The 25159-nt window shown below is 44.8% G+C and overlaps 1 protein-coding gene across 1 annotated transcript in view; it reads right to left on the bottom strand.

The window, feature by feature from the left end:
• Positions 1–711: 711 nt before the first annotated feature.
• The window catches only part of LOC126541369 (juvenile hormone esterase-like), a 33386-nt gene continuing 8938 nt past the window's right edge, over positions 712–25159 (bottom strand). The window contains exons 2-10 of the mRNA XM_050188120.3: positions 18762–18920; positions 14061–14196; positions 12179–12364; positions 10609–10799; positions 9499–9646; positions 9107–9285; positions 7269–7443; positions 5997–6126; positions 712–4739 (exon numbers count right to left, since the gene is read on the bottom strand). Of these exons, the coding sequence (XP_050044077.2) occupies positions 4364–4739; positions 5997–6126; positions 7269–7443; positions 9107–9285; positions 9499–9646; positions 10609–10799; positions 12179–12364; positions 14061–14196; positions 18762–18920 (1680 nt within the window). The 3' untranslated portion in view covers positions 712–4363. The remainder of the gene's footprint in view (positions 4740–5996; positions 6127–7268; positions 7444–9106; positions 9286–9498; positions 9647–10608; positions 10800–12178; positions 12365–14060; positions 14197–18761; positions 18921–25159) is intronic.

Raw genomic sequence — 25159 nt, 5'->3', positions numbered from 1 at the left:
CGTTGCACTTGGCCTTAGGGCTTCTGGCGTTATGAAACCGATTCATGTCCCGAGCTACCGAATGAAGCTTTTTTTTATATATAGTTATCATGCGAACTTTCACCTTAGTCCTCGTGACTTAATATACATGTAAACTTATGCTTCAGGAGCGAAGGAATAAGACAGCTGACCCGTATCGACGCCGAAAAGAACCACGAGCCGGGGCTTCGCGTGCCACGACCAGGCGCCATCTTTATTTTCTTCTCATGCGGGTGGGCGTTCTCCGGGTTCTAGGCGTCGCCCAAGGGACGGCGCTACGTATACACATCGAACGAAAAACTAGGCCCGTACTCATTGAAGGAATCCGTATAACTCTGACCTATTCCCAAGGGCGGGTAGTCGCCACGTTTAAGACACTAGCGAAGATGTCCGCAGCATTGGTAACGTTCTCTTGGAAGTGGCGAACGAAAAGAACTCGGTGAATTCAGCCCATCATTTTTTTTTTTCCCTTGCCAGAGGCAAAGCTTTACAGGTCATCATCCGCGCCATTAGGAAAGTCGAAAGCACAGTGACGGCGCTGAAATTAGCTATTGGAGAAGATAAACAATCGTATTCAGTCTACAGCAATGCGTATCGGCGGGAAAAAAAAAGAAATTCAGTCATTCTAGTTGGATGTATACATCAATTATATACTGCAGAAGCATCGCAATTAAGAAAACCACACAAACGCAATTTGTTATATCTGACACCGCTTTATTCTTCAATGCAGGGAAAAGAAAGCAATACCTTACACAACGATTATAGGTTATTATAAAGACGATACGAGCGGTCCAGCCGCCAATCCCCTTTTCACTTTCAGCAAAACGCCATAATGGAGCAAAGCCGGCAGGGATCTAAACTTAGATTAGCATCCGCCAATCGGGAACCGGAACAGAAGTAACGAAGTTTTGCTCTGGGACGACGTCACGATCATGAACGCGCGCACACACAAAAATAATGGCTGCCGTTTGGGAATGCTCGTATTAGGTCGTAGAAACGCTGGACCTGGCAGAAACCACATACCAGAGACTGTAGAAAAAGTAATCACAGTAGGTATTCTGGGTCTGTCGAAGACAACGAGCGAAATTACTAAAACAAACAATGAAGCGTTCAGCTTCCATTCTTTAAAAAGCTCCTCACCAGGCTCCGCCGGAAATTTCGATTGTATGTTAGAAGTTGTAAAGCGCCGCATAGAGAGCGTTATGCCACAAAAAAAAATGTCAAATAATTAATTAGTAGGCGAAGTACAAACAAACGAAAAGTCATAAAGCAAAAGAAGCGAGGATGCGAATCAGCCTCTCCGCGAAAGACTCTCTCCCATTGCGTTGGCCGAGCAAACGCAAGCGAAGCTGTTCTCCTATAGCTGCCTTTTCCAGCATCGCAGCCAAGAGTACACCTCAGTTTTTTTTTTCTTTGTTTATTTAGGTGACCACCTTCGCCTCACGTAAACTCCACGGCCTCCGCTTTCTTTGTTTTATCTCCCTTGTCTTTCTTTTTAATTTTTTTCTCACGTGGAGCACTTCCAAGTATCCCCGAGTTCAAGCTGCTGCCGCTGGTTATTTGTGCAGTGCAGACGGTGTGGGTGTGGCGCGAAGGGCCACATGTACGACGTCACTTCGTGGGAAGGCCAAGTCGCCGATTCGAGAAGATGTGTTCTTTTTGTTTGAATTTGCAGTTGCTTTCGGTGGCATGCGTTGGTGTAATAAATGTGTACACATGATCTGCATCGCGTGATCTAGGCCTCACGTGTTTCTGCTGCGATTTCCCAACCCTGTGAGAGGCCTTTTATTGAATAAATCGACGATAAAAACATTCGACTGTCGATCCTGAAAGTTCAGAAGAAGCACATCGTTGGATTTAAGAGAAGGCAACAGCTAGGGGTCAAAATCACATTCACGTCTTCATCTCAAATGCAGAAATTCTGTCTTGTGCAGCCGCTGAACAGATGTTTTCAATTATTTAGGAGGTAAAGCTAAACTAACCGATTGTCGGAAGTAGTGATTTGATTGAAGGCATCAACATTTCGCAAGAAGCTTCACAAAAACTGATAAATTAGAATTTGAGAACCAAGTTTACAACTACAGTACTTCGCTAAGTGCGATAGGTATATAGATATACATTTCTACAAGCTGCACCTATTGACTAAACCAAGTAAATACAATATATTAGTCAACAGCTTACATGAAATCGATCCACTGCTTACATGTGCTTCGGGAAATTCATGCCAAGAATTATTGACACGTTTCAGTGTGATCAAAGGTATATATTATCCACTTTTGAAATCTTAACTGATACTGTTCACTAATGTGATTTTTGATTCTGATAGGCTTCTAACTTTTGCAAGTTAGAAGCCTAAAATTAAGCATTTGCTCCCAGCAGTCAGTCGATTCTGATTTTCTCTTTCATATGTAACAAACATTAAAATGTGGCTTGCTTTCTTCATTTACACTTATACAGGAAGAAGCTTCTGAGCTGAAGCTCCCTCTTGTGCGCAAGTGCGAATTCCGTGTCATTATTTTTGTGAGTGCTATAAGTACCACGGCTGTATGTCATATACAAGTAAAATGATATAAATACTATGTTCAGCGAAACCTTGAACGTGGGGAAAATAGCATGAAGATTAGCACTACCAAGAATACTTATAATAATTAAACAAAATGTGCTTGACGACAGCAAAACATATTTTGCAAAAGAGGACACACATGATCGACGTAAAAACACGGCAGCCTATAGTTCCAACAACATTGTAATGAGTCGGCGAAAATTTATGCTGGCTCTCAGCGGTGGCACACAGGTGGATTTGAACAAAAGTTCGAATGCAAAAATATGATAACTAGCTATGAGAGCCGGTAATTCAGCCAAAGGCACTCGTTAAACAACAAACTCTTATCACTGGTCACTAACGCTTCGACGTTTGCAATAAAAACTGCTAGCTCTAACACGACGTGTACAGAAAGGCTTCATTAGGGACAATTTTAAACAAGCGGTAATCATATATTTCGCCACAAAGCATCAACACAACCTACCGACGAATGACGACATCGAGGATGACTAGATATTGTTTCGATTGATTCAATCATTATTCAAAGAAAGAAAGTATGACACAAAAATACAGCCAGGTAGATGACGTCACCAGCTTCTTTCAACACATCGAAAGTTTTACAACTTTTACAACCAGGATTAGCATCCCATCCACACGACGGGACAAATCTTGATTTCCGTGCCGGATGGAGTATCATTTGACTATACATCACGGATTGCTGTTGGTACCATCTAGTCCACGACGTACGCGGACGGAAAATGTCAAGGCATACCTGACATGCGGATATCAGCAGTCGAACTCCGCTAAGTTGCCCTAGAAGGCCTTGTAAGTCTGGCAACAAGTGCTGTTGCGTTGCCAGAAAGACCATTTTTGAGGAGACGAATACTCATCATCATCCAATTTGGACAAAACAGCATACATCGCTGTGAACAGCCCTTTCTTAGCGACATCCATGTAGACGCTACTCTCAAACCAGTCTACCGCTAGCATTCGCGAAGAGTGTGGGGTAGATAATAAAAATATGTTTCCAGCTCCGCTGTCTGCTCGCCAGGGCCGTCGTACGGAAGCTCTTCGAAGCCGGCCGATCTACGGAACTACTGCGTGCGGAACAGCCTGCGGAGCAGTCCGTTGTGCGGGCACAGGATGATATGGGAAGACGTCAGTTTATAACATGGTCGTCGGACAACGTCTACGTAAAAGACTGGGTCATGTGCAGGCCGACGAGTTGTGACGCTAACACAGCCCTTCTTCGCGATGGCGTCACGTTACGCCACTCAGGCGTGAAAAAACTCACGCAGCAAAATTGCACGACAGTTGACCGATCGGAAGTATAGGGCGATCGTGGCATTAACTGTTAGCCGTCACACTTTCGACGAAGCTGGCGTGCGAGGCAGATACTATTAAAAAAAAATGGTAATGTTTCAGCAATCTCAAACCGGCGCCCCACAGGCGTTACGCTTATGGTCTGGGCGCCTGATTGCCGCCTCTGAACGGCAGTGAAGTGGGCTAAGCACGACTATGAAAGCAACGTAAGTCGCTAAATGCATCGACTGTGAATAGCCAAGGCGACGGCTTTGCGAAAACGAGCTCACTCCTTCGTATGAAAAGAAAGTATGAAAGATGAGGGCGGTAAAGTAGCTGTGAGGGTAGTTCGGTGCCGACGCATTGCCTTAGTCAAGGCACTCTGGCCATTTCGTTGGAATTTCGCTCCTGCCCCACAGTATTTCATTGCACGCATGTTTCTCTTTAGTATTTCGTCGGGCAGCCACGTACGTCGGCCGGAGAACGGTGGTAACCGCGGCCCTACAATTTCACGTCCTGCGTCACCGGTCGAAACTCGACGCCCTCTCGAGAGTTGAGCTTCCTCGACCTCTGCTTCTGTCTCCGGTAGACGAAGAAGGCTGCCAGCAGCCCGACGATGATGAGCACCAGCAGAACGACGAGCGTGGTGGTTCCCCAGGTGGCCGCCTTGAAGTGGGTCGCCTCGCGCGCGTTGTGGTACGACGCCCAACTGGTGCGGTTCAGCTCCAGGTGCAGGTCGGGCACGAAGTAGTTCCAGAAATCCATCTCTTGAGGACGGTACGGCACGCCGTCGGACAGGCCTCCAGGGTACGCCAGCGACATGTTGGTGTACTGGCGCAGAGCAGGGTTGATGGGCTGCAGAATTCCACCGGGGGCCCTGCGTGGCGGGCATTGTTCGTTAACGAAGCGCAAATCGAGCCGGCATTGAGAGCAGAGCGCGTAAATGCCGCGGCAGGGTGTACCGCGATGGCGCTGCTCAGTTATTTAAATAAATTTTGGGGTTTGACGTGCGAAAGCCACGATCCGATTTTGAGGCCCGCTATAGTGGGGAGCTCCGGATAAATTTTGACCATCAGGTGTTCTTTAATGGGCACCTGATGCACAGTACACGAGCGTTCTGAAGTATGAAGGTTTACATTGCCGGAAACCTAGTGAGTTTACTGATTAGCACTATGATGCCGATGGTGATTATACAGTAGGCGTAAAGTGAGAGCCGTGAAATATGTTTTTAGGATATAATTAGTTCTCTGCTTCACCAGGATAACTAACACCAGCATAGCATCCTAAACCTGAAGCAGGTCTGTCGGTAAACAAAAAGTATTTCACAATAGGACATGGCGATTGCGCACGCTGAACGTTGAGCGTTGCAAACAACACGCCTGCCAAGATCCTTATGTATAAACCACGAAATGTTATTCAATTTCTGACCCAGGATAACTGAGCGAAAGGGCAACATTTGACAGAATGAGTGGCCAGAAAATGTAGCTTCATTAATGTTTTAAACAATGTTTTCTCAGTTAGAGTGTGTTACGTTGCCTGGTCTGGACTTAACGAAGATTTCATTAAGGGCTAATAAATGCCGCACGTGTTTGTAATTATGTATTACATGTTAAAACAAAGCTTGTTGGCAGAGTGAATGTTCAGAATTTGTCACGAGAAATGTTGGATGAACATCCCAATGACAAGGGTGCGCCTAGTTAATACGAATGAAAATGCTTTTATTGCAACTTTACATTGTCTTTTGTCGAAATATATTGCTAGAGTCGACTGTATGTACACACTGTGTTTGTCATTTCTTTCGAAGCATTCCTTGAAAAATGTATTTCCAACCAAACAAGCCTCACAATTATGAATAACCCTAGTTCGGTAATATTTTAGCGAGGCTATTCATGCAACAGCGAAACACTGGTGTTAAAAATATATTTATCACCTAATAATAGAAAATAGAGTAAGGAACAAGGAAAGAAAAAAAGCAAGAAGCCTTGCTCTATTCCTAAATGCCATAATTATTTTCCCATCCTTTCCAGTGCCGCACGTTTTCAAGACGGATCATCGCCTAACCCGGGTTAATACTATGCCACGTCACGTTCAAACCACTCGACCCTGCATGCGCCAAAGACACGACTGAACTCACTGTCCGTTGATGAAAGCCATGAAGAAAGTAGTCATGTAGCCAACAATGAGAGGGTCGCGGACGGTATCCGTCGTCAGCACCAATCCTTCAGTGTTGACTGTGTAGAGCATGTCGTCCATGTAGGTCGCCCCTGGTTGTGGAAATCGAGATGTCGCCAACGCTAATCACATATGTGAGCCTGGCAAGAATCCTGTTATCCACCAATACTGCAGATGAGCGGAATAATTTACGCCGCTGGAATAGTTAAGCCACACTTGCGAAGCAAACAGTATTGTAACTTTGAGTGTGATGAAATAATGAACGCCAGACCGGTGCTAAACACTTTACTGCGGTCTGCATACCTAACAGTCGTCTGTAATTAATCTTCCTCGCTGAATCTTGTGTCAGAAAGCATACCCTCTTCTTTCATCAACTAACTGCGGTAATGTAGGACCTTTTCAGCAGCCGCCATGAATACGCGCCCACATGCAGACGGACAGTTGTCAGGGCCGGAAGCATTTATCTAGCACGACGCACACACGACGCGCACACAGCAATAACTTCACGCTAACGTGCGCAAATGAAATAGGTGTGTGCCTAAATGTATTATCAGGGTGAATTATGGGTGTTTAACCGATATTGTAGGTAGGCGCCAAGCCACAAGCCGCGTCAATTCCATTCTGGAATCCCCGCCCTCCTGACACTCCCCCTTTGTATCGCTGCGCGTTCTAGCTTTTCCCGGAGAAGGTGAAGCGATGTAAAACTCTCGAGAGGGCTTTGACGTTACCGTAGTAGTTTGAATGATTCATTCGTCGAGTGTGTTTACGGTTCAAACGCAACACTGCGGCCAACACTGCGGAACACGTTCGTGGCGGCTCCAGATTAATTCCAGCAGCCTGGGATTCGTTAACCTGCCCCTACATGTAAGCACAGCGAGCGTTCTTGCGATTCGCCTCCATCGAAATGCTGCCGCCGCAACCGGGATTTAAACCCTCGACCTCATGCTAAGCAGCACAACACCACAGCCACTCAGCCCCCAACGGGGGTTATTTTCGTGGTGCTGACTGGGACTGGTGCTCCTGATAATGTTTGGCGTTTCGATGAGGATTACAGGTGGAACGCCCTAATCGGGTAAAGTATCTAAAAAAATGTCAACCTATAATCAAATAGATATGTTAAATAAAACGTCGCTCTTGCCCTCTAGCTTCCTAGACCAGTGTCAACCTGCTTGACCATGGCATACGCAAGCGTAAGAAAAAGGAGGAATGAGAAAGACGGTAGGTTGTGCCTCACCGTAAAGCTCCCTGGAGCCCATCTGGAGGTTAGCGAAGGTCCTTGGAGCATTAGGTATTCCGAATATGTACAAGAAAGCAGGGTTTGGAGACGTATACGAGGTACTCTGTAGAAGCCGCAGGTGACCCGACAGAGCCATTTCGATGGGAGCACCCACAAGAAAGTCCGTGAGCATCTGTTTGGCAGAAAATAAATTGTGGAAAGGAAAGATAATGCGATTCCGGTTGGTGAAAGGACCAGTAATTAACAAGCAGGTAGTAGTAGTAGTAGTAGTAGTAGTAGTAGTAGTAGTAGTAGTAGTAGTAGTAGTAGTAGTAGTAGTAGTAGTAGTAGTAGTAAGTGTTTTATTTACAGTAAGCAATATACAAAGCTCACTGCAGGGGCAGAGGCTAAAGGTAATCAAGCCTGACAAAGGTCCCTAAATATATAACCTACATGAACAGAGTGAGAGAATAATGGTAAACAATGTCCATTATGGCCAGCTTCCCAATAACAACGGTGCATCGTGTGATCAGATTATTTTATAACACATTACTGTGGCTTTTGTCAGCACATAATCGGAACGCACAAGCAAAGTGGACAATTTGTGGATTGAAAGTACAATTGTGGATTCAGAGTGGAACAAAGTGGAACAAAGTGGACAAAGTGGACGTGGACAATTTCTGGTCTAAAGCACATTCTCTTTTTCAACACAAATGTTGCCTCACAGATTACGATACGCTGCGTCCATGTTTGTGGCGCAAGAAAGGCTGTTTCGGTCACACGAAATTCATAGGAAGGGATTTGTGCATTTGTTGTTGTGTATTTCATTTTTTTCTAGTCTTCTTTGAGCTGCAAGCACGAACAGACAAGTACTAGTTGCACTTAAGAGGAAGTTTTAGCTCAAAGACTCCTATATAAATACATGGGAAAGGAGAAATCTTTTTTTCTCGGCAGCCACTGCACTAAATTTGATGAAGTTGGCTGCATTTAAAAGAAGTTAAAATTTGGTGACTATTGCAAGCGGAATATTTATTTAGGCTCTCAATGTGTTTATAAAGGTTGTTGAAAATTGGAAGTGTTTTTCAAAACGAGACTAACAAAACTTGAACTGTGGAACTTAGTACTGAAGTATGATATCTCCCTTATATACATTGCATCTAATAGTACATCTAAAGCGGACAAAATTGATGTATTATGCATGGCTCATAAGTACACAACTAATGTGTGCGTAGGAGTTTTGCAATACCCTTGTAAACATAATAACAAATTCTCGTAAGAAATAAATTAATGCATCAAATTTGTCTGTTCTGGATGTTATAACGGATGCACTTTACAAAACTACGATATCTCTTCCTGATGCAGAGTTACAGATATGTAAACTCTGTGTCTCTATTTCTTTTTTTCAAACATGAATGTTCAGCAATTTCTATAAAAAAAAACATAGGTCCTAAATTAAAATTCAGCATCCAAAGGTCACTAGAATTAGATTTTTATCAAATGCAACACATTTCATTGAAATCTGGTTAGGTTGTATCTCAAGAAAAAGCATATCTGCGTTTTACGTGTATATGAATAGGCGACATCGGAGTTGGCAACGAGTTAAAGTTAATGCAATGCTGTGCACTAACTTAGCCACAGTATTGCAAAAGCGGTGATTGACTCCTGTTGAATTGTAATGATTACCCGGCATCCTGTCAGAATAGCAACGAGAAGAATACTTTCCGAGATGTTTTGTACAGTGAAATCTTTTAAATTCTAGGATGTTACGGTGTGTGCCGGTCAATACGTGCTGAGCCTGAATCAAATGCTTTTGTGAAAAGCACTGAGAAGAAAGAAAGCGGGAGGAAACTACGTACGTTGATGGTACTGATCGCGTTCCGCGTGGCGTTGGAAAGATTGCTGCGTGGCCTGTAATACTGGAACCTCACGGCTGCCGTGACGCCAACACGTGAGTCCTCATCGTCGAAAAATTCGTTCAGGTAAGTTTGCACTATGTGGTCGACGCTTTTTGGATTCTCCACTTGGTTTATCCTCTCTGAAAGATAAAATGCGAAGCCATGTGTGCACAGATAATAAACAAATACGGGCACTCAAAACGCTGGATTACAAATTACAGTGGCCTGGTTCAGTATGCCCAGTCCACATGAAAATTCGGAGGCCGAAATTAAGCCTATCCTAAGAGTGAAGCAAGTCACACTTATGATTCCATCAAACGAGAAAAACTAAACAAAACATATGTTGCTCTCACCAAAGTAGCGAAGCGATCCAGCGTTTTTCGTGTATCCATATATCGTTGGCTTCGGCGTGAACCGGCCTTGGCAGAACATCATCCGGGGGTAGTTTGTCAGGAACGCATTCGTGGTGACGTTCGCGTCCACAATAGGCAAAAATCTTATCTGGAGAGAGAAAAAAGAAGGAGGCAGGTCGGTCATGATGAACGAACTTCGATTTTCGGCAATTTTCATGAAAACAATTGGAACATGGATGCGAGGGACCTGTGCTATCCGTTTTCGTCACTGTTACCCATCATCACCAGCATTTATTGTAATCCAGTTCCATCGGCTACACGAATTCACGTCAATTTCAAGGAAATCGAACAAGTAAAAAGAAAAAGTGTAGAAGACCAAGGATGTTCAAAAAGTCATTCCTGAAATGCGCTACGTCCATGCTGAAGACTAAAATACTTTTTTTAATTGGCTAATTTATTCCACAAGTGCAGGATATGCACCAACCTTTATGAGAGGGGCGGCAGTTGTCGATATACAAGCATTTAAACGTGGTTTAGGGCAAAACAGCCTGACCCATTTTAATGAGTTCGCGTTAGGAGAGTGAAAAGGAGAAAAAGTGTATGCTTGTGAATTGTATGGGAAGCCGCTCTCGTGATGGTGGTCTGCTCCAAACCACGAAAAAGACGGACGTGCGCCGAGTGAACTACTAAGCAACACTTTGCAATGTCGTTACGGCAGTTTAAATCATGTATCCGGGACCTCAAAGATTTGCGACGTAATGCTAATGCATTTCGCTCGCCTTTACCGCTAAATTACCATTGAAATTTTGTTATATCCCTTATTTCTTATTTTTATTTTCTTATTTTTCTTATGTGCGGCTTTGTGTAAGAATTCCACGGTCAAACCGTCTCAGGCCTGCATCTTGAACCTTGGCTCCCACGTCTGTAATTTTGAGCGTTTCTCTTTGCTTACCTTTGCTTACTTCCGCCCTTTCGCGTCGCTTTGTTTTTACATTCTAAAGAAACAACATGCCTGTCGGGGCAAGTTTTAGTGTGTGACTCTTTAAGCGCCTCATCGCAGGCACAGCTACACATACAAAAGAGCGTTGGGCGCATAATGGTCGTCCGCACCTGTTCGTAATGCGCCTTCTCGACGAGCTTGACGGCCTCGATGGCCCTGAGGCAGGCGATGAGCGACGCGCCGTCCTCTTGGCCGCAGCCGACGGCGCGTCCCAATTGACGGGCGTTCCTCCACGCGTTGGTGATCGTCGCCTCCGGGCTGGCGGCCGAGCCGCCCGACATTATTGCCCGAGAAAACAGAGCTGCGAAGGAAAGAAAAAGCGGGAAGTTTTAGCACTGTCGGTTAATAAGCCCGGAGAAAAATCCCGCGAGAGAAGTACACTACAGAGCACATTTTAACGCGACAGCGTTAAGGAGCTCGTGTCGCAGAAAAGCTGGTGTCGTCGGTGTCGGCGTCGGCGGCGTTGGCCATGAGCGATAAATCCCGGCAGGCACTTCATGAATAAAAAACAACTTGCAAGATGGACTTGGTGGGAATCGAACCAGGGTTTTTCTTTCGTAGTTTATGGCGTCTTAGTTCTGGGTGTAACGCAGAAACCATGTAAAATGCATAGGCAACACATTTCTGGAGGGTACGGGGTGCGTGGTGGGAGGGGGGGGGGCGCCACACTTTGCTCCCTTCGCGTAGTCCCCGTGGAAAACACACGATTTGCTCTGTTCGCAAGAGCGCTTCTCAGCGTTGCATATTTGTCCAACAAACTGTGACATCTCAGAAGCTAGGAGAAAAAAAACAGAACGCCGACGGAAGTTCCGTTGTCACATGGGTTGACATTTAAGTTTCCACAGGGAACATTCTCCACTCTCGGCCATTGTAGAAATGAAAATGAACTGCAAACTAGGCACACGTGACATTTCCATAGAGGGCTGTACCAGCCTGTTCTAGGCCAATCCCACTTAGTCGGTATGTGCCAATCTTTGAGGCCGTCGTGATCATGATCATCATCGTCGTCATCTACAGCGCGCATAATGAAAAATAACACATCGGCAGGTTGGCACGCAATGCATCTTGCACACGGCTAGGTAAATTGCGTTGTTTAGTTACTGTGAACTAAAACCCAATCCATGAATGTCACTTTATATGCGCTCTTATGGGACGGCATCAAGGCTTCTTGATTTATGGCAGATCATTTTCATTCTTAGGAAAATGTGGATGCATTAAATAACCTCTGAGCATGACCAATGTTCCCCACAAGCAGTTCTGACGCGAAAACAAGATGCTTGCCTCAACGAGAGCCGTCCACTACTGTGTCGACTACGCCAATGTCGCTGACGTTTCCCTTTGGAAATGTGCGGTTTTAACAATGATTTATGCGCTGGCAGAAGACGGTGCCGTAACATTCCATAAAATAATTAAACTATGCGTCACTGATGCATTCAAATGACCAATCGACCAACCACCCACGCTCACTGACTCAGGCACTCACTCATACGCCATCCTATATAAGGTATTTTTCTGTCTGTCTGTCTGTCTGTCTGTCTGTCTGTGCGTGTGTGTGTGTGTGCGTTTGTTTGTTTGTTTGTTTGTTTGTTTGTTTGTTTGTTTGTTTGTTTGTTTGTTTGTTTGTTTGTTTGTTTGTTTGTTTGTTTGTTTGTTCAGCGCATCACACTAGGGCTCACTTACCCGACGAGGCAGCATTGAGCATGTGGAACGATACGGACATTGCTCCGGCGCCGAAGCCCATGAGTGTCACCTTCTCCGGTATCCCTCCGAAGGCAGCGATGTTGGACTTGACAAAACGCAACGCCATTTGCTGATCCCAGAGTCCCATGTTTCCCTTCCCGTTCTCGTCTTCTGTGCTCAGGAAACCTAGAAATGACGAATAAGAAGGGCTTACTTCCTGATCTGCTATGGCACTCACGCGCGGGTTTCCTGCGCTCAACGCTGAAGGATTGACCAACAATGGTCGAACGAGGGATGTAGCTGGAGCAAGTGGAATTCTTTTTTGTTCGATCACTGTGTGATCACTTCAATCATTCACCGAACTGTGAACTTTGTCTCTCTTAGAACGCGGAGAAATATAGTGGCACATACAGACTGCTGCAGATAGTTAAAAAAAAAAAAACTCTTTCACCTCCCTTTTCATTTCTCCCGGAACTGAGCAGCGAGCTAAAAATACCTGCCTGAAGACGTCCTAGGTCGCTATGATGCATACATTATGTTCGTTGGATTCTATTTATTCCTCATTGTCCACCATTCACAACATGGTTGATCTGAGTGGTGACGCGAGCGGAGCGTCTCTCGCACTTCTGACGAAATGTTAAAAGCAATATCATTGGCATGGAATCGTCACGCAGGTCCCGTTCTAGATGTCAGTTTCCTAAATAAAAACTTCTCTTCCTTTTTCACCGCGTAGCTATATTTTCGCCCATATTGTGGGGATAGTGAATAAAAAAAGTTTCATGACGGCACTTATCTGGCTCCCACATCGCCACAATCTCGCTGCACCGTTTCACCTGTCATGTGCGTCAGTATGCTATAAAACTCTAAAAAAATTCCAAAGAGCTTTCCCAAACCCATTTCCCAAAGTCTTACATTTATTCCTGCTTTGCATCACTTGCGCTCATCATAAACCTGCAAATTTCCCAGTCCCATCAGTTCGCTAGTAGCCTGCCTTTTTTAGAACGCGTCGGTCTTTGCATTGTAACCATTCTCTTGTTCTACTGAACCACTGGTTTTTGTTCGACACGTTGCATAACTTTCTGACCTCAATTGTTATTCCTCGTGCCTTATGCTAGATAAACTTTTTTTTATCAAGTTCTTTCATGACCCTCACTAGTCTTCTTATTATATATTCGTACGGGTTTTACATGGAGTATCATGTGGTTATATGTTGTTGTTAGAGAAAGTGGCCAGTCTACATTCTTTATTTACAGGACTTTTCACATATTGCACACTCTCTGCGAATTTTGTCCACACATGCTTCAAACGTTGTTCTCCTTTTTGTGATACTTCCGCTTGTGGCATAAGAAAGAAAACAAATAAACTGCAATGATAGCCAAAGATAGGTGTGAATCGCCGTCTCCCAAAGGAGTCCAAAGAACTCAACTAAACAAAATCACGAGATAGTGAAGTCCTCTGCACTCAGAAATGTCACACGAATTTGCCATTTCTTTCCTGCATTACTTCGGGCTTCAATTCTTTCGTCACCTGTCATTGTCGCTTTTGACATCGTGCCATTCAGTGCTGTTACTTTAAAATGCTACAGCGCGAAGCAACACGGGTAAGTAAATGTCAGGAATAGAATAAGACAAGTTGGAACTCTTTTTCTTTATTCATCTGCGTTTCTTTCAGCTTTTCTTTTCCAGTATGAACAAGCACCAACTGACCTGCCTGTGAATACTACAGCACCAGTCACTAAACTGGATCCCTCTATGGGTCATTTACTCAATGAGGAAAAGAAAGTGCAAAGCACGTGATAAAGCGACGAGCGCGGCAACAACGTTAAAGAATGAACGCCACCTTCAGCACACGGAAACGCTGTGGTGGCACCTTACAGGCTTACCGAAAACACCGAGTCTGTAGTTGACGACTACGAAGATGTTTCTTGATCCAAAGTCGTAGCCTGGTTTGATTTCATCTTTGCCACCGCTTTTGAAGTCGGGCCCCGGAAGGAAAACCACAACTGCAAGCTTTGTGGCCTGAAATTTATATTGCAGAAAAACATAAGCTACTTTGCTTGGTAGAACTGGCAAGAAAAATTTGATTATATGAATATCAGTGGGTTGCTGACAGTCCAGTAAGTAATATTGTTTCTCTACAGTGTCAAGCAGTCCATGCAATTCGGCACGTAGTTGATAGAGTGACAAAGAACTATGACAAAGACGTGAGACGAGCCACTCCGTGAAACTGGCAATTAGCTCAGTCACTGACAAAAGCGGCACTTTAACGCGGCACTAGCACCAATTAGCGCGCGGCGGCAGTTGAAAGTGCTGACGTGTAATAGTGTACGACGGTTTCTTGGTTCTCGGAAACTACATACAGCTGCATCGATTCATTATGAAATAGCTCTCATGTTAAGTGATCCTTGTATTAAAGCTAGATTTCAACGACTACCAAAACATTAGTGCAGCAAATGGGCCTTGGTAAAGCATGTACAAATCTTTCCTGTGCCACAGGTCAGGAAACCTGGTAGGGGATGTGTTTCTCTTCTTAGTCTGCGTCTTTTCGCGCTGCAACAAATACGTTACCCTACCCACTCACTCAACCATCGATCCTGCTTCATTTTACATAATGCATTGCGCCGTAAGTGAATGTGCTCTCTGACACTGCGCGCAGCGCTGGATATATCGTCGTGTACAGTAGAGCCCACTTTCACCTTCTGTACCTGTATGCACGTATTATCTCGTATGTGTGTCATCCTCGCCTGTGTGTGCTCTCTACAGCGCAGCCCGGTTTTACTGTTTTATCTGTCAATGCATATTATCTCACCGGCATATTATGCTTATCTGTGCGCCTGTACATATTGCACCACATCGCAGCCTCATCTATTTCGGACTCAGTGAACAGTATTTAGCTCAGCCCGTTCTTGGACATTTCACATCTTCGCAAGTTCCTTTATATCTCGGTCTACATTGCAAGCTCGTTTTTTTAGCTGTCTTTGCGCTGGTATTCTCAGCACGTAACGTTTTATTTTTTTCTTGGAGCTTGCCCCTGCGGCATAGTTGCTTGAGTATAAGCGTGGAGGTCCTTCTCCTGTATCGATTGCAGTAGTGGCTTAGCGAACATATTGCGCTTGAGACAGCACCTATAATGATCTGTATAATCCGTTCGTAAGTTGGCAGCTCTCTCGAGTAGCACTCGTTTCTGGGCAGTGTCGTGACAGGCGGTGAACTTGCGCTGTAGAAAGCCTGAAGGAGCACACCACCTACACTGCCATTTTCTTTCTTTCTCGCCAATATCAAAAGAAGGCGCCGTCACCGTCGTAATGGGCCCTGAACTTCGCTCCTTCGTTTCATTTCAATAAAAGAAAGGGGAACCCAGCGCCTTTATTATAAAAACAAAAGGCCATTCGCCGAAAGCAAGCTTTTCGAGCTGGCATTTTACCTTTTGAAACATGTTTGATGGGGGCAACTATTCCTGAACAAATCGCATGGTCGCGTGCCGCGACACAAATCTTCAGTATTGTATGTGTAGGGGGGGGGGGGGGGGGGAGGGTTGTATTTTGTAAGAGTCCACCTAATGGACTGTCCCTTTCGGCCGCTGCTGATTGGCTAGGGTCGCCCGTCTCCTCTTTGCTCATACAGCTGCATCCAATCAGCAGCGGCCGAAATGGACAGTCCACTATGTGGAATCTTACAGAATACCCCCCAGATGCTTTGGTTTCGGTAGCTTTCCGCAAGTTGTGGCGCCTTCATACCGTGGACAAGCTGAGGTCGGCGAGAAACGCCTTTGTCGGAAGCTATCGGTCACCGTTCTGCGCAACTGCCCACGTCGTGATATCCGGGCTGCCACCTCTTAGGATAAGCGCCGCAATGCAGCCCGGACAGCTCTCGCCCCGCTCTTGTCCCACGTGTATATATATATAAGTGCGCCGTCAGAGCGATATTTGCATAAATGCTTTCGGACCACAAGAGGTGGGGGGGGGGCATCAAAAGCAAATACAGAACAAAAGCAAACTATCGAAGGCGATATTCTCAGTAAATAGACGAGCGGAGATATATCGACAGCACGAAATGGCTGCCACGCCGAACGTATTATCTCCTAGCAGGATAACAGAAAAAGGGTTCGAGCCGTTAACGATAACGAAAGGATCCCCTTCGCGGAAAAGCGACTCCTGAAGGTGTGCCGAGAAGACGCTTACGATTCAAGCGTATATTGACGAAGGCTGTCTCTATGTACAATCGCTGTCTCTACAGGCCGATGTCGTATGTCTAGAGGTACCAATCCGGGACATTCTAGAATTTATCGACTACTAGGAAGTTGAAGCAACAACGAATTCTTCAACAACAACAACAACAAAGAAAGAAAGTAAGTGGAAGGGATTTATAAAAGTAACGAACTGTTCGGAAAGAGTTATCAAAGAATAAATCTCAATGTTATACATGACCGTTGCAGATGTTCTATTTGTAACTACCTGAAGAAGGGCACAAATTAGGGCGGCAAGTTTAACGACTTCTACGCATGATTTGTCGTAAAACATCAATGGCAAGTAAAATAAATGCCGCAACAGTGAAACTACAGTACCATAGAAATGGGACGTGAGCAGAATGAAAAAGATTTCTGATTACACTTTATCTTTCTTCTCATTACCGCGTTTTCAACAGTGTCCTAAGTTACTCCCCATCGCTGACGCAACGCGCTAGCACGGGACTACATGCTGCCGGAATGTCACAAGGCGTTGAAAGACATCCCTCCCTATTGGAAAATCCTATATGTTCTGTACTATAATGCTGCTGGTTCCTATATTGTTGATATAGGCAGCTGCATGGGCACATTGCACCTTTTTTTTTTGTAATTGGACCGTTCCTGTAGCTGTTCTGCGTGGAATCGTTTCGTAACATGTATGCACAGCAGTTCAGCAGAAAGCATTGTGGCTAGCAGCAACGTTGTATAAATATTTATCTGCATAGGGCACACAAAAAGATGACGAACTAGCATGGAAGGCATGGTCAGTTGGCTACCCTGCACTCGGGAAGGAGTATCGGGGAGTGAAAGAGCGCCAAAAAGAAAATACAGGAGTTCATATCAAATACGTGCAGTAGACGAGGCAGTGTGTGCGTATGCAAAGTCGGTCGATTAAGTCAGTTGGCAAGCAGTTCGCCAGTATGTGATAGTGCGGTCTTGGGTTTTGTGAGGATGCGGTTGGAAGCATCCGCTTCCAGCTACTGAATTTCACTTCTTAAAGGACACAGCAATCTGATCGAGCCGCCTACAACTCGCCTCAAAGCTGGGGAATGTAAGTGTTGAATTGAGAAAGAGCGCAAAGAAAGACAGGCGCGAGATCGATTAAGAAATGCTCAAACAAGTACAAAAATGAGCAGTGCTACTAAATCAATGCACGGGGCTAGTTGGTGGGCATTCGCGATTGTACTGCGCTTAGTATTACACTGATGGAAGAACTAAAGAACGAACATAAAAGAACAACAAGTGGACGTGCGTACGTATTTTTGTTATTTTATGCTCGTTCTTTCGTTCTTCTGTAAGTGTAACTCCAAGTGCGATACAATCACGAGTGCTAGCAAATGAGACGCACATACACTATTGATGCTTGGAAGCTTTGTCAGAAGTAAAAAGAACCCTCAAAAGGCACACAACACACAGTTTTCGACGTGTGGGAAGGCAACAGTCAAAAAATGGCGAAAATGAACTCAGTGTGCTGAATTTCTCCGAAATATTGCCAGTGTATAGTATATACCTGTGTAACCAACTGGCGCGCCAGTAAACACGACTCAGTAAAGTTCTGTCATGTTTGTCAAGAAGGAATGAAGAACGAGGACATGCGTGCATAACCGCGTTCCAGAGCGGTATCATCTGAACAGCAGCACGCGAAACGCGGTAATAAAGGTCGTTCAAGTTTCAGATTACATTGACGAGGACTGAGGGAGATTGCTTGGTCAAGCAATAGGTCTAAGCGAAAAGTACATCGTCAAGAGTGTGATGGGGAGGCTAGCTGAAGGCAATAACAGACAAGGTCGTTCATATCAGAATACAGTGGAAGGGAGCATCCGAAAACGGAGGATTTGGGCCAGGAATCAATAAACCAAACGGTAAAATAATAATGATAAAAGGAACATATCAAGAACGACAGCTTCGAATGAAAGATTAGGCAGAAACCATCAGTGGATGATTCTCAAATAAAGTGATAGCGCCCCGGTAAACATGCCGAGGTGCGCTTCCGGGGACACTTATTTCTTAGTAGTATTGAATTATACTATAAGGCGTGTGGGTGCTGTGAGCTTGCAATGCCTCTAGTGTCTGCTAGCGTTAACAGCCCCATTAAAAACTTTGCGAGGACACACATAATGCACTGGCATGAGAATCGTCCCACCGGAAGTCATCTTTTTTTATTGCACTGCCTCCATCACCAGCCCAGTTTGCTAGGCCAAACAGCCGTTCAAGAAAAGTGGGAGAAAAGGCGCAAGAAGTCCTCACTTGAAAGGGCACAGTGTTGACGGAACAATTTTTCTCGTCTCAGACTGCTATAGAGACTATTTTTTATTGTGCGTTTTGGTAGTTGCGCACGGGCACCGCTCAGTATACTTACAGGCGTGGCGAAGTACGTGGCTGGCACGTAGATGTCTAAGTACAGGCAGTCCTCGTCCCCGACAATACGCTCCGACGGGAAGCTCGTCCATTGCAGACAACGTGGGCTCACTTGTAGATTCTCATTGAACGAGGAGCGCTGATCCAGCGGCTCGGGGCGCTGCACAGAAGAAAATCAGCACGAGGTAGTGAAGTATAATTGCGGAAATCGAGACCTCGTGGGTACTGCGCATGCAGAATCTCGCTGGTTGATCCTGCATAAGCTTTAATGTTACAGCGTACAGCGCAGCGCAAGGAACCCGCTTGACAGTTTCCACTTAACGCATTTCATTAAGTGCACGGTCAAGGGATCTTGCTATGCATGGCTAAACGCGATTCTTTCAGTAGAAGACATTCGTCATTGTTGCACCCGTACAACCAGTTCCTTAAACTTTTTTTTTAATGAAGTGGTTGGTTTGCATAGTGGCTGCCACAAGAAAGGCAAATCACAATGCCAATTTTCATATATTGTCCGTCCACCAGCTCACACTGTGACATTCACTATCTTGTGCGAATATCGAGTTTGCAACAAGGTCAGAAAATTAACTGGCTTCCTTCAATGGGTTAATACTGCGTATAATCGACTAGCGCATCGGGCTTGCCGCTAGCTACTTGCAATGAGCTAGAACCTCTTGCATAAGTACATGCCTTTGAGGGCCACACATTTTTCATTCTAATTACCGAATTCAGCTTCACTACCTGTGACACTTATGACAACCCACTTGCATACACTCAGCAGGCGCAGAAAGGAAACATAAATGTGTGGCTCTTCGGTACAAAACCACTTCGAAAAGCAACTATACCATTGAATAAAAGAAAACGTGCGCAAGCCATGTCGTCGCACAATTCTTTCGCGTCTATGAGTTGCGTAAAGTTGCAGCCCAAATGATACAATTTGTTCTAACTAAGAGCTATACAACAATTACTCACCCCACTTCGAAGGAACTTTCGTAATTAAATGTCTAGCTACCGTCTGCGGTTGCTTAGTGGCTTCGGCGTTAACTGCCTAAGCGCGATGTCGCGCGATCAAATCCCGGTCATGGCGGCAGCATTTCAATGCGCGAAATGCAACAACGCCCGTGTACTGGGCATTGGGTGCGCGTAAAAGAACCCCGGGTGGTAGAAATTAACCCTGAGTTCCCCCTAGACGGCGCGCCTCATAATCTGATCGTGGTTTTGGCACGCAAGAACCCAGAATTTAATTTAATGACCAGTTTCGAATGCGAAGACTGAAAACTACTGTTCATTTTTTTATTGCGCAAGAATGACGCAGGACGTGATGGCTCTTGCGCGCCACAACAAATCTTGACTATGTGGCGCCTGCCGACTTGAAAAAGCACCAACGCAAACTGCGACAACCTTATTCTTTTTACCTACTGACGGTCCAGCTATAACCTCACCAACGTTTATTTTATCCTATGGCTTGTTATGCAAAATTCGAAGTAGGAAGTGTCAATGCACTAGCTTTGAACACCGCATCATCATCATCATTATCATCATCAGCCTGTTTTATGTCCACTGCAAGGACGAAGGCCCTATCATCTTCAATTACCCCTGTCCTGCGCCAACCGATTCCAATTAGCACCCGCGAATTTCCTAATTTCATCGCTCCACCTAGTCTTCTGCCGTCCTCGACTGTGTTTCCCCTTCTCTTGGTACCCATTCTGTAACCCTAATGGTCCAACGGTTATCTAACCAGGGCGTTACATGACCTGCCCAGCTCCATTTTTTTTTCTCGATGTCAATCAGAATATCGTCTATACCCGTTTGCTTTATGATCCAAACCGATCTCTTTCTGTCTTTTAACGTTAAGCCTATCAATATTCGTTCCATCGCTCTTTGCGCGGTCCTTAACTTGTTCTCAAGCTTCTTTGTCAGTCTCCAAGTCCCTGCCCCATATGTTAGCGCTGGTAAAATGCACTGATTGTACACCTTCATTTTCAATGATAATGGTAAGCTTCCAGTAAGGAGCTGACAATGTCTGCCGCATGCGATCTAACCCATTTTTATTCTTCTATGCATTTCCTTCTCGCGATCAGGGTGCCCTGTGACTATTTAACCTAGGTTAACGTGCTCGTTCACAGACTCTAGAGGCTGACTGGCGATCTTGAACTCATGTTCCCTTGCCCGGCTATTCATCATTATCTTTATCTTCTGCTTGTTAATCTTCAACCCCACTCTTACACTCTATCTGTCAAGGTCCTCAATCATTTGTTGTAACTCGTCTGCATTCTTGCGAAATAGAATATCATCGGCAAACTGAAGGTAGCCGAGATATTCACCGTCGATCCTTACTCCTAAGCCATCCCAGTTTAATAGCTTGAATACTTATTGCAAGCACTCAGTGAATAGCATTGGAGAGACTGTGTCTCCCTGTCTGACCCCTTTCTTTATAGGTATCCTCTTGCTTTCCTTGTGTAGAATTAAGGTAGCTGTGGAACCTCTGCAGATATTTTCCAAGGCATTTACGTAAGCGTTCTGTACTCCTTGATTACGTAGTGCCTCTATGGCTGCTGGCATCTCTACTGAATCTAATGCCTTTTCGTAATCTATAAAAGCCATATAGAGAGGCTTATTGTACTCTGAAGATTTCTCGATAACCTGCTTATTGACATGGATGTGAGCTATTGTAGAGTATCCCTTCCTGAAGTCAGCCTGTTCTCTTGGTTGACTAAAGTTCAGTGTTGCCCTCATTCTATTGGAGATTATTTTGGTAAATATGTTATATAATACTGCGACTAAGTTAATGGGCCTATAATTTTTCAATTCTTTAACGTCTCCCTTTTTGTGGATTAGTATAATGTTTGCATTCTTCCAGTTTTCTGGGACCCTTGCAGTCGATAGACACTTCCTATAAAGAGCCGCCAATTTTCCAAGCACTATGTCTTCTCCATTTTTGATTAAATCGACTGTTATTTCATTTTCTCCTGATGCTCTTCCTCGTTTCATGTCTTTCAAGGCCCTTCTGACCTCATCGCTAGTTATAGGAGGAGTTTCTGTGTCCTGTTCATTACGATTTCTAATGGAGGTATTCTGACTCCTCTGGGTATTGTACAGGTCAGTATAGAATCCTTCAGCTTCTTTTACAACATCTTCGAGATTGCTGATGATATTACCCTGCTTATCTTTCAGTGCATACATCTTGGTTTGTCCTATGCCAAGTTTCTTTCTCACTGATTTCCGGCTTGGTTCATTTCTTACGGCTTCTTCAGTCTTTCTCGCGTTATACTTTCGAATATGACTTATTTTCGCCTTGCTGATTAGTTTTGACAGTTCCGCGAATTCTATCTTATCTCTTGAGTTGTACACTTTCATTCTTCGTCGCTTCTTTATTAGGTCCATATTTTACTTGGGAGAGCTTACCTACTGGTTGCCTTCGTGCCTTGCCTCCCACTTCAGTTGCTGCCTTTGAAGCCAGCCCAGTTACGGTTTGATTATCTCTATGTCATCTTCATCTCTCTGTTCTAAGGCTGCTTATTTGTTTGCAAGTACCAGCCTGAATTTGTCTGCGTTTACCGTTACTGCCTCTAGGTTGACCTGTTCCTTCTTGACCAATTTTACTCTTCCCGTCTTCAAATTGAGGTGAATTCTAGCCCTCACTAACCTATCATCACTGCACTTTACCCTACCTTTCACTTCTACATCCTGCACTATGCTGTGATCAGCAGAAAGTATGAAGTCAATTTCATTTCTTGTTTCACCGTATCGGTTGCGTTTAAATAATCTGACTGAAATCTCCTATAGCTGCAGAAGATGGGATACGGGAAAACTGAATTGGGTATTTATGTCAAAACAAAAAGGCAGGACGCCGACAGAAAGCTATCGTTTAATATAAGTTTAACAACTTTTAGATTCCAGATACGGGAATCTCACTCACAAAACATTGTATTATAAAAGGCTGGTTAGTATACGCTTGTCGTAGCTTCATGAAATCGATCGCTTGGTGATATGCCGTCTTTCCGGCTGTCAAATTCATTCAAAATAACGAACCATGCCGCTAACCACAATAGGCGGGGTTATTAGAAGTTTAAGGACGCTTCGGCTTCCGTTGGTTATCGATGCGAGCAGTTAAGTGTACGCACGTGTGAACGAGTATAGTTAGCTTTACGGAAACTTTGACGGGCAAGTCTCAAACATCAAGAACTACGAAAAGTCGAAAATGAGAACAGACTACGCGCAGCTCCGCCAAAGAAAGCGGCAGAGCTTCTACGTGACAAAAAAAAAAAGAAAGCAGTCCGAATGGGAAAGCTGTCTGCGGCGTTCCGTAATAGCAGCGTCCATTTGTGCTAATAAAAGTGCGCAACGTAACCCAGCGGAAATCCACACGGGTCATCCTCACGCTTCTTAATTGTCACAGTTTGTCGGGGCACCTTTGACGCGGCTTTGGGAAGAATTCCGCGAGTGCCTTTCAAGGGACCTTGCGTTGTCATAAAGGAAGCAGAGCCGCTTGCTTTACGAGCGCTGTTTGCGCAGTTAGAGTGTAACTGATAACAAAGGACGGGTTAGGCAACTGCGGCTTTCGGGCTAGCTGCAACGGATAACACGTGCTGCCTACAGGTATACACGAGTGACCACAACACAGCGCGTGCACAAATACGCGGGAAAGAAAGAAGCCTTTCTCTCGGTGAAATTGCAAGCAGAGTCATCTGCTCCACGTGGCGGCGTTCTAAGAGTTGAATCATGAAAATGACAGCAAGACGCGTGCCACGTAAATTGGGCAGTAAACGAAGAATAAAGCTGAATGCGAGCTGTCCGCCCGTCCCCTATTACGAAGCCTACCAAGGTATTGTGTCTTCGAACATGTCTTGTCACTCTCTCCTCTTTTTCTTTGGGGGCTACCCGCGCAGAGGGGAGTGAAATGAGGGTTGCTTGGGGTTTGAACACTGCGCGGACATTAGTTTCATTCATATAACTTTGCCTGCTTTTGCTGCAGACAGCAGTTATTATCCAGCAAGTGGACAGATCGCGTATGCTTGTTCGTGTGCATTATATCATTCGCTGTTTCATCTCGCTTTCAACCCGCCGCGGTTGCTTTGGCTATGCTGTTGCGCTGCTCAACACGAAGTCGCGGGATCGAATCCCGGCCACAGCGGCCGCATTTCGATGGGGGTGAAATGCGCAAACGCCCCGCGTACTTAGACTTAAGTGCACATTAAAGAAACCCCAGGTGGTCCAAATTATTCCGGCGTCTCCCACTACGACGTGGCCCGTTTACGTGTCGTAGTTGTGACGCGTAAAACCGCATAATTTAATTTTTAATCTCGCTTTCACTCAAGTACGGCGACGTAACGTAAAGAAAGACTGTATATTTGTGTGACCTTGCAGAATAAAAACCTACTTTCCAGCGAAGCCGTTTCTTTCGAGCAGTTGCAACAAATATTTAAGTTGCCTGTAATAAAATTCCACGCTTTGAAACGTTGCCCCTATATGAGTGGTCCGTTTGAGACCTGCCAAGATATACATACGCTCTTGCTTCGCGAGATTATTGGCCATAATACTCCCCCCCCCCCCCCCTATTTCTACAAATTGCGATCGTGTTGCTGCTTACAGTTCCCCGAGGGCTGCGCGGGAAATTCTGCTTTATTCCTCAAATGCAGTGATAACGCTCCGGATAGCCTGCATACGTATTTTACTGCAAGGCCTTTAATTTGCGCACACACTTTCAACTTTGTTAAAGCCTTATCTACACTCTGCTTCTACTTATAAACAAATATAAACAATTTGCCTTTTGTAGTTCATTGAGGACACCGTGGAACCTTACTACGAACCCCGTTATTGGAAAAATAAATGAGAATACATGACAGTTCAGTAATTATTTGCAGCGCTCCTTATCTGTCTAGGCTTCGCCACATATCGCACTGAACTTGACGCCCGTTCGCAGTACACAAAACCTTGATGCAAAAGGGGGTTATCTCGGGTTATTGAGAAGCACAGCTGACAACAGCAGTATACGACACTTTCGAACTCCTTCTGAAATTTTTAGTTGAGGCAGTATTTATTTTACACCCATCTAACTTCGCACAAATAGTTGCCATAACATTTCCCCCATTCTCGCTAAATTTTATCTTGTTGGCATTTGTTGTTCTGCCAGGGAAACGGGCTGAATTCTGAGCGCTCGTGAAACACTCTTAACGCTCCGGAGTGCTTGTATACGTAACTTACTACAAAAACCACAGTGCACCCACCCACTTTGACATTTGCCTACACATTATCCATCACCTGGCCCTTACTTTCAACAAACAGAAATAAGCTATCTCTATTAGTTCACTGAGGACAGCAGGCGAACGGCTTATCGGACATGGAAATACCGCAAGAACTAATATTAATTAATTGTTTTTAACACCAATATTTGAGCCAGTA

The sequence above is a fragment of the Dermacentor andersoni genome, chromosome 2, assembly GCF_023375885.2.
Source record: "Dermacentor andersoni chromosome 2, qqDerAnde1_hic_scaffold, whole genome shotgun sequence".
NCBI lineage: Eukaryota > Metazoa > Arthropoda > Arachnida > Ixodida > Ixodidae > Dermacentor > Dermacentor andersoni.
Note: the sequence above shows the minus strand (reverse complement) of the source record. Positions and strands in the feature narration are given on the sequence as shown.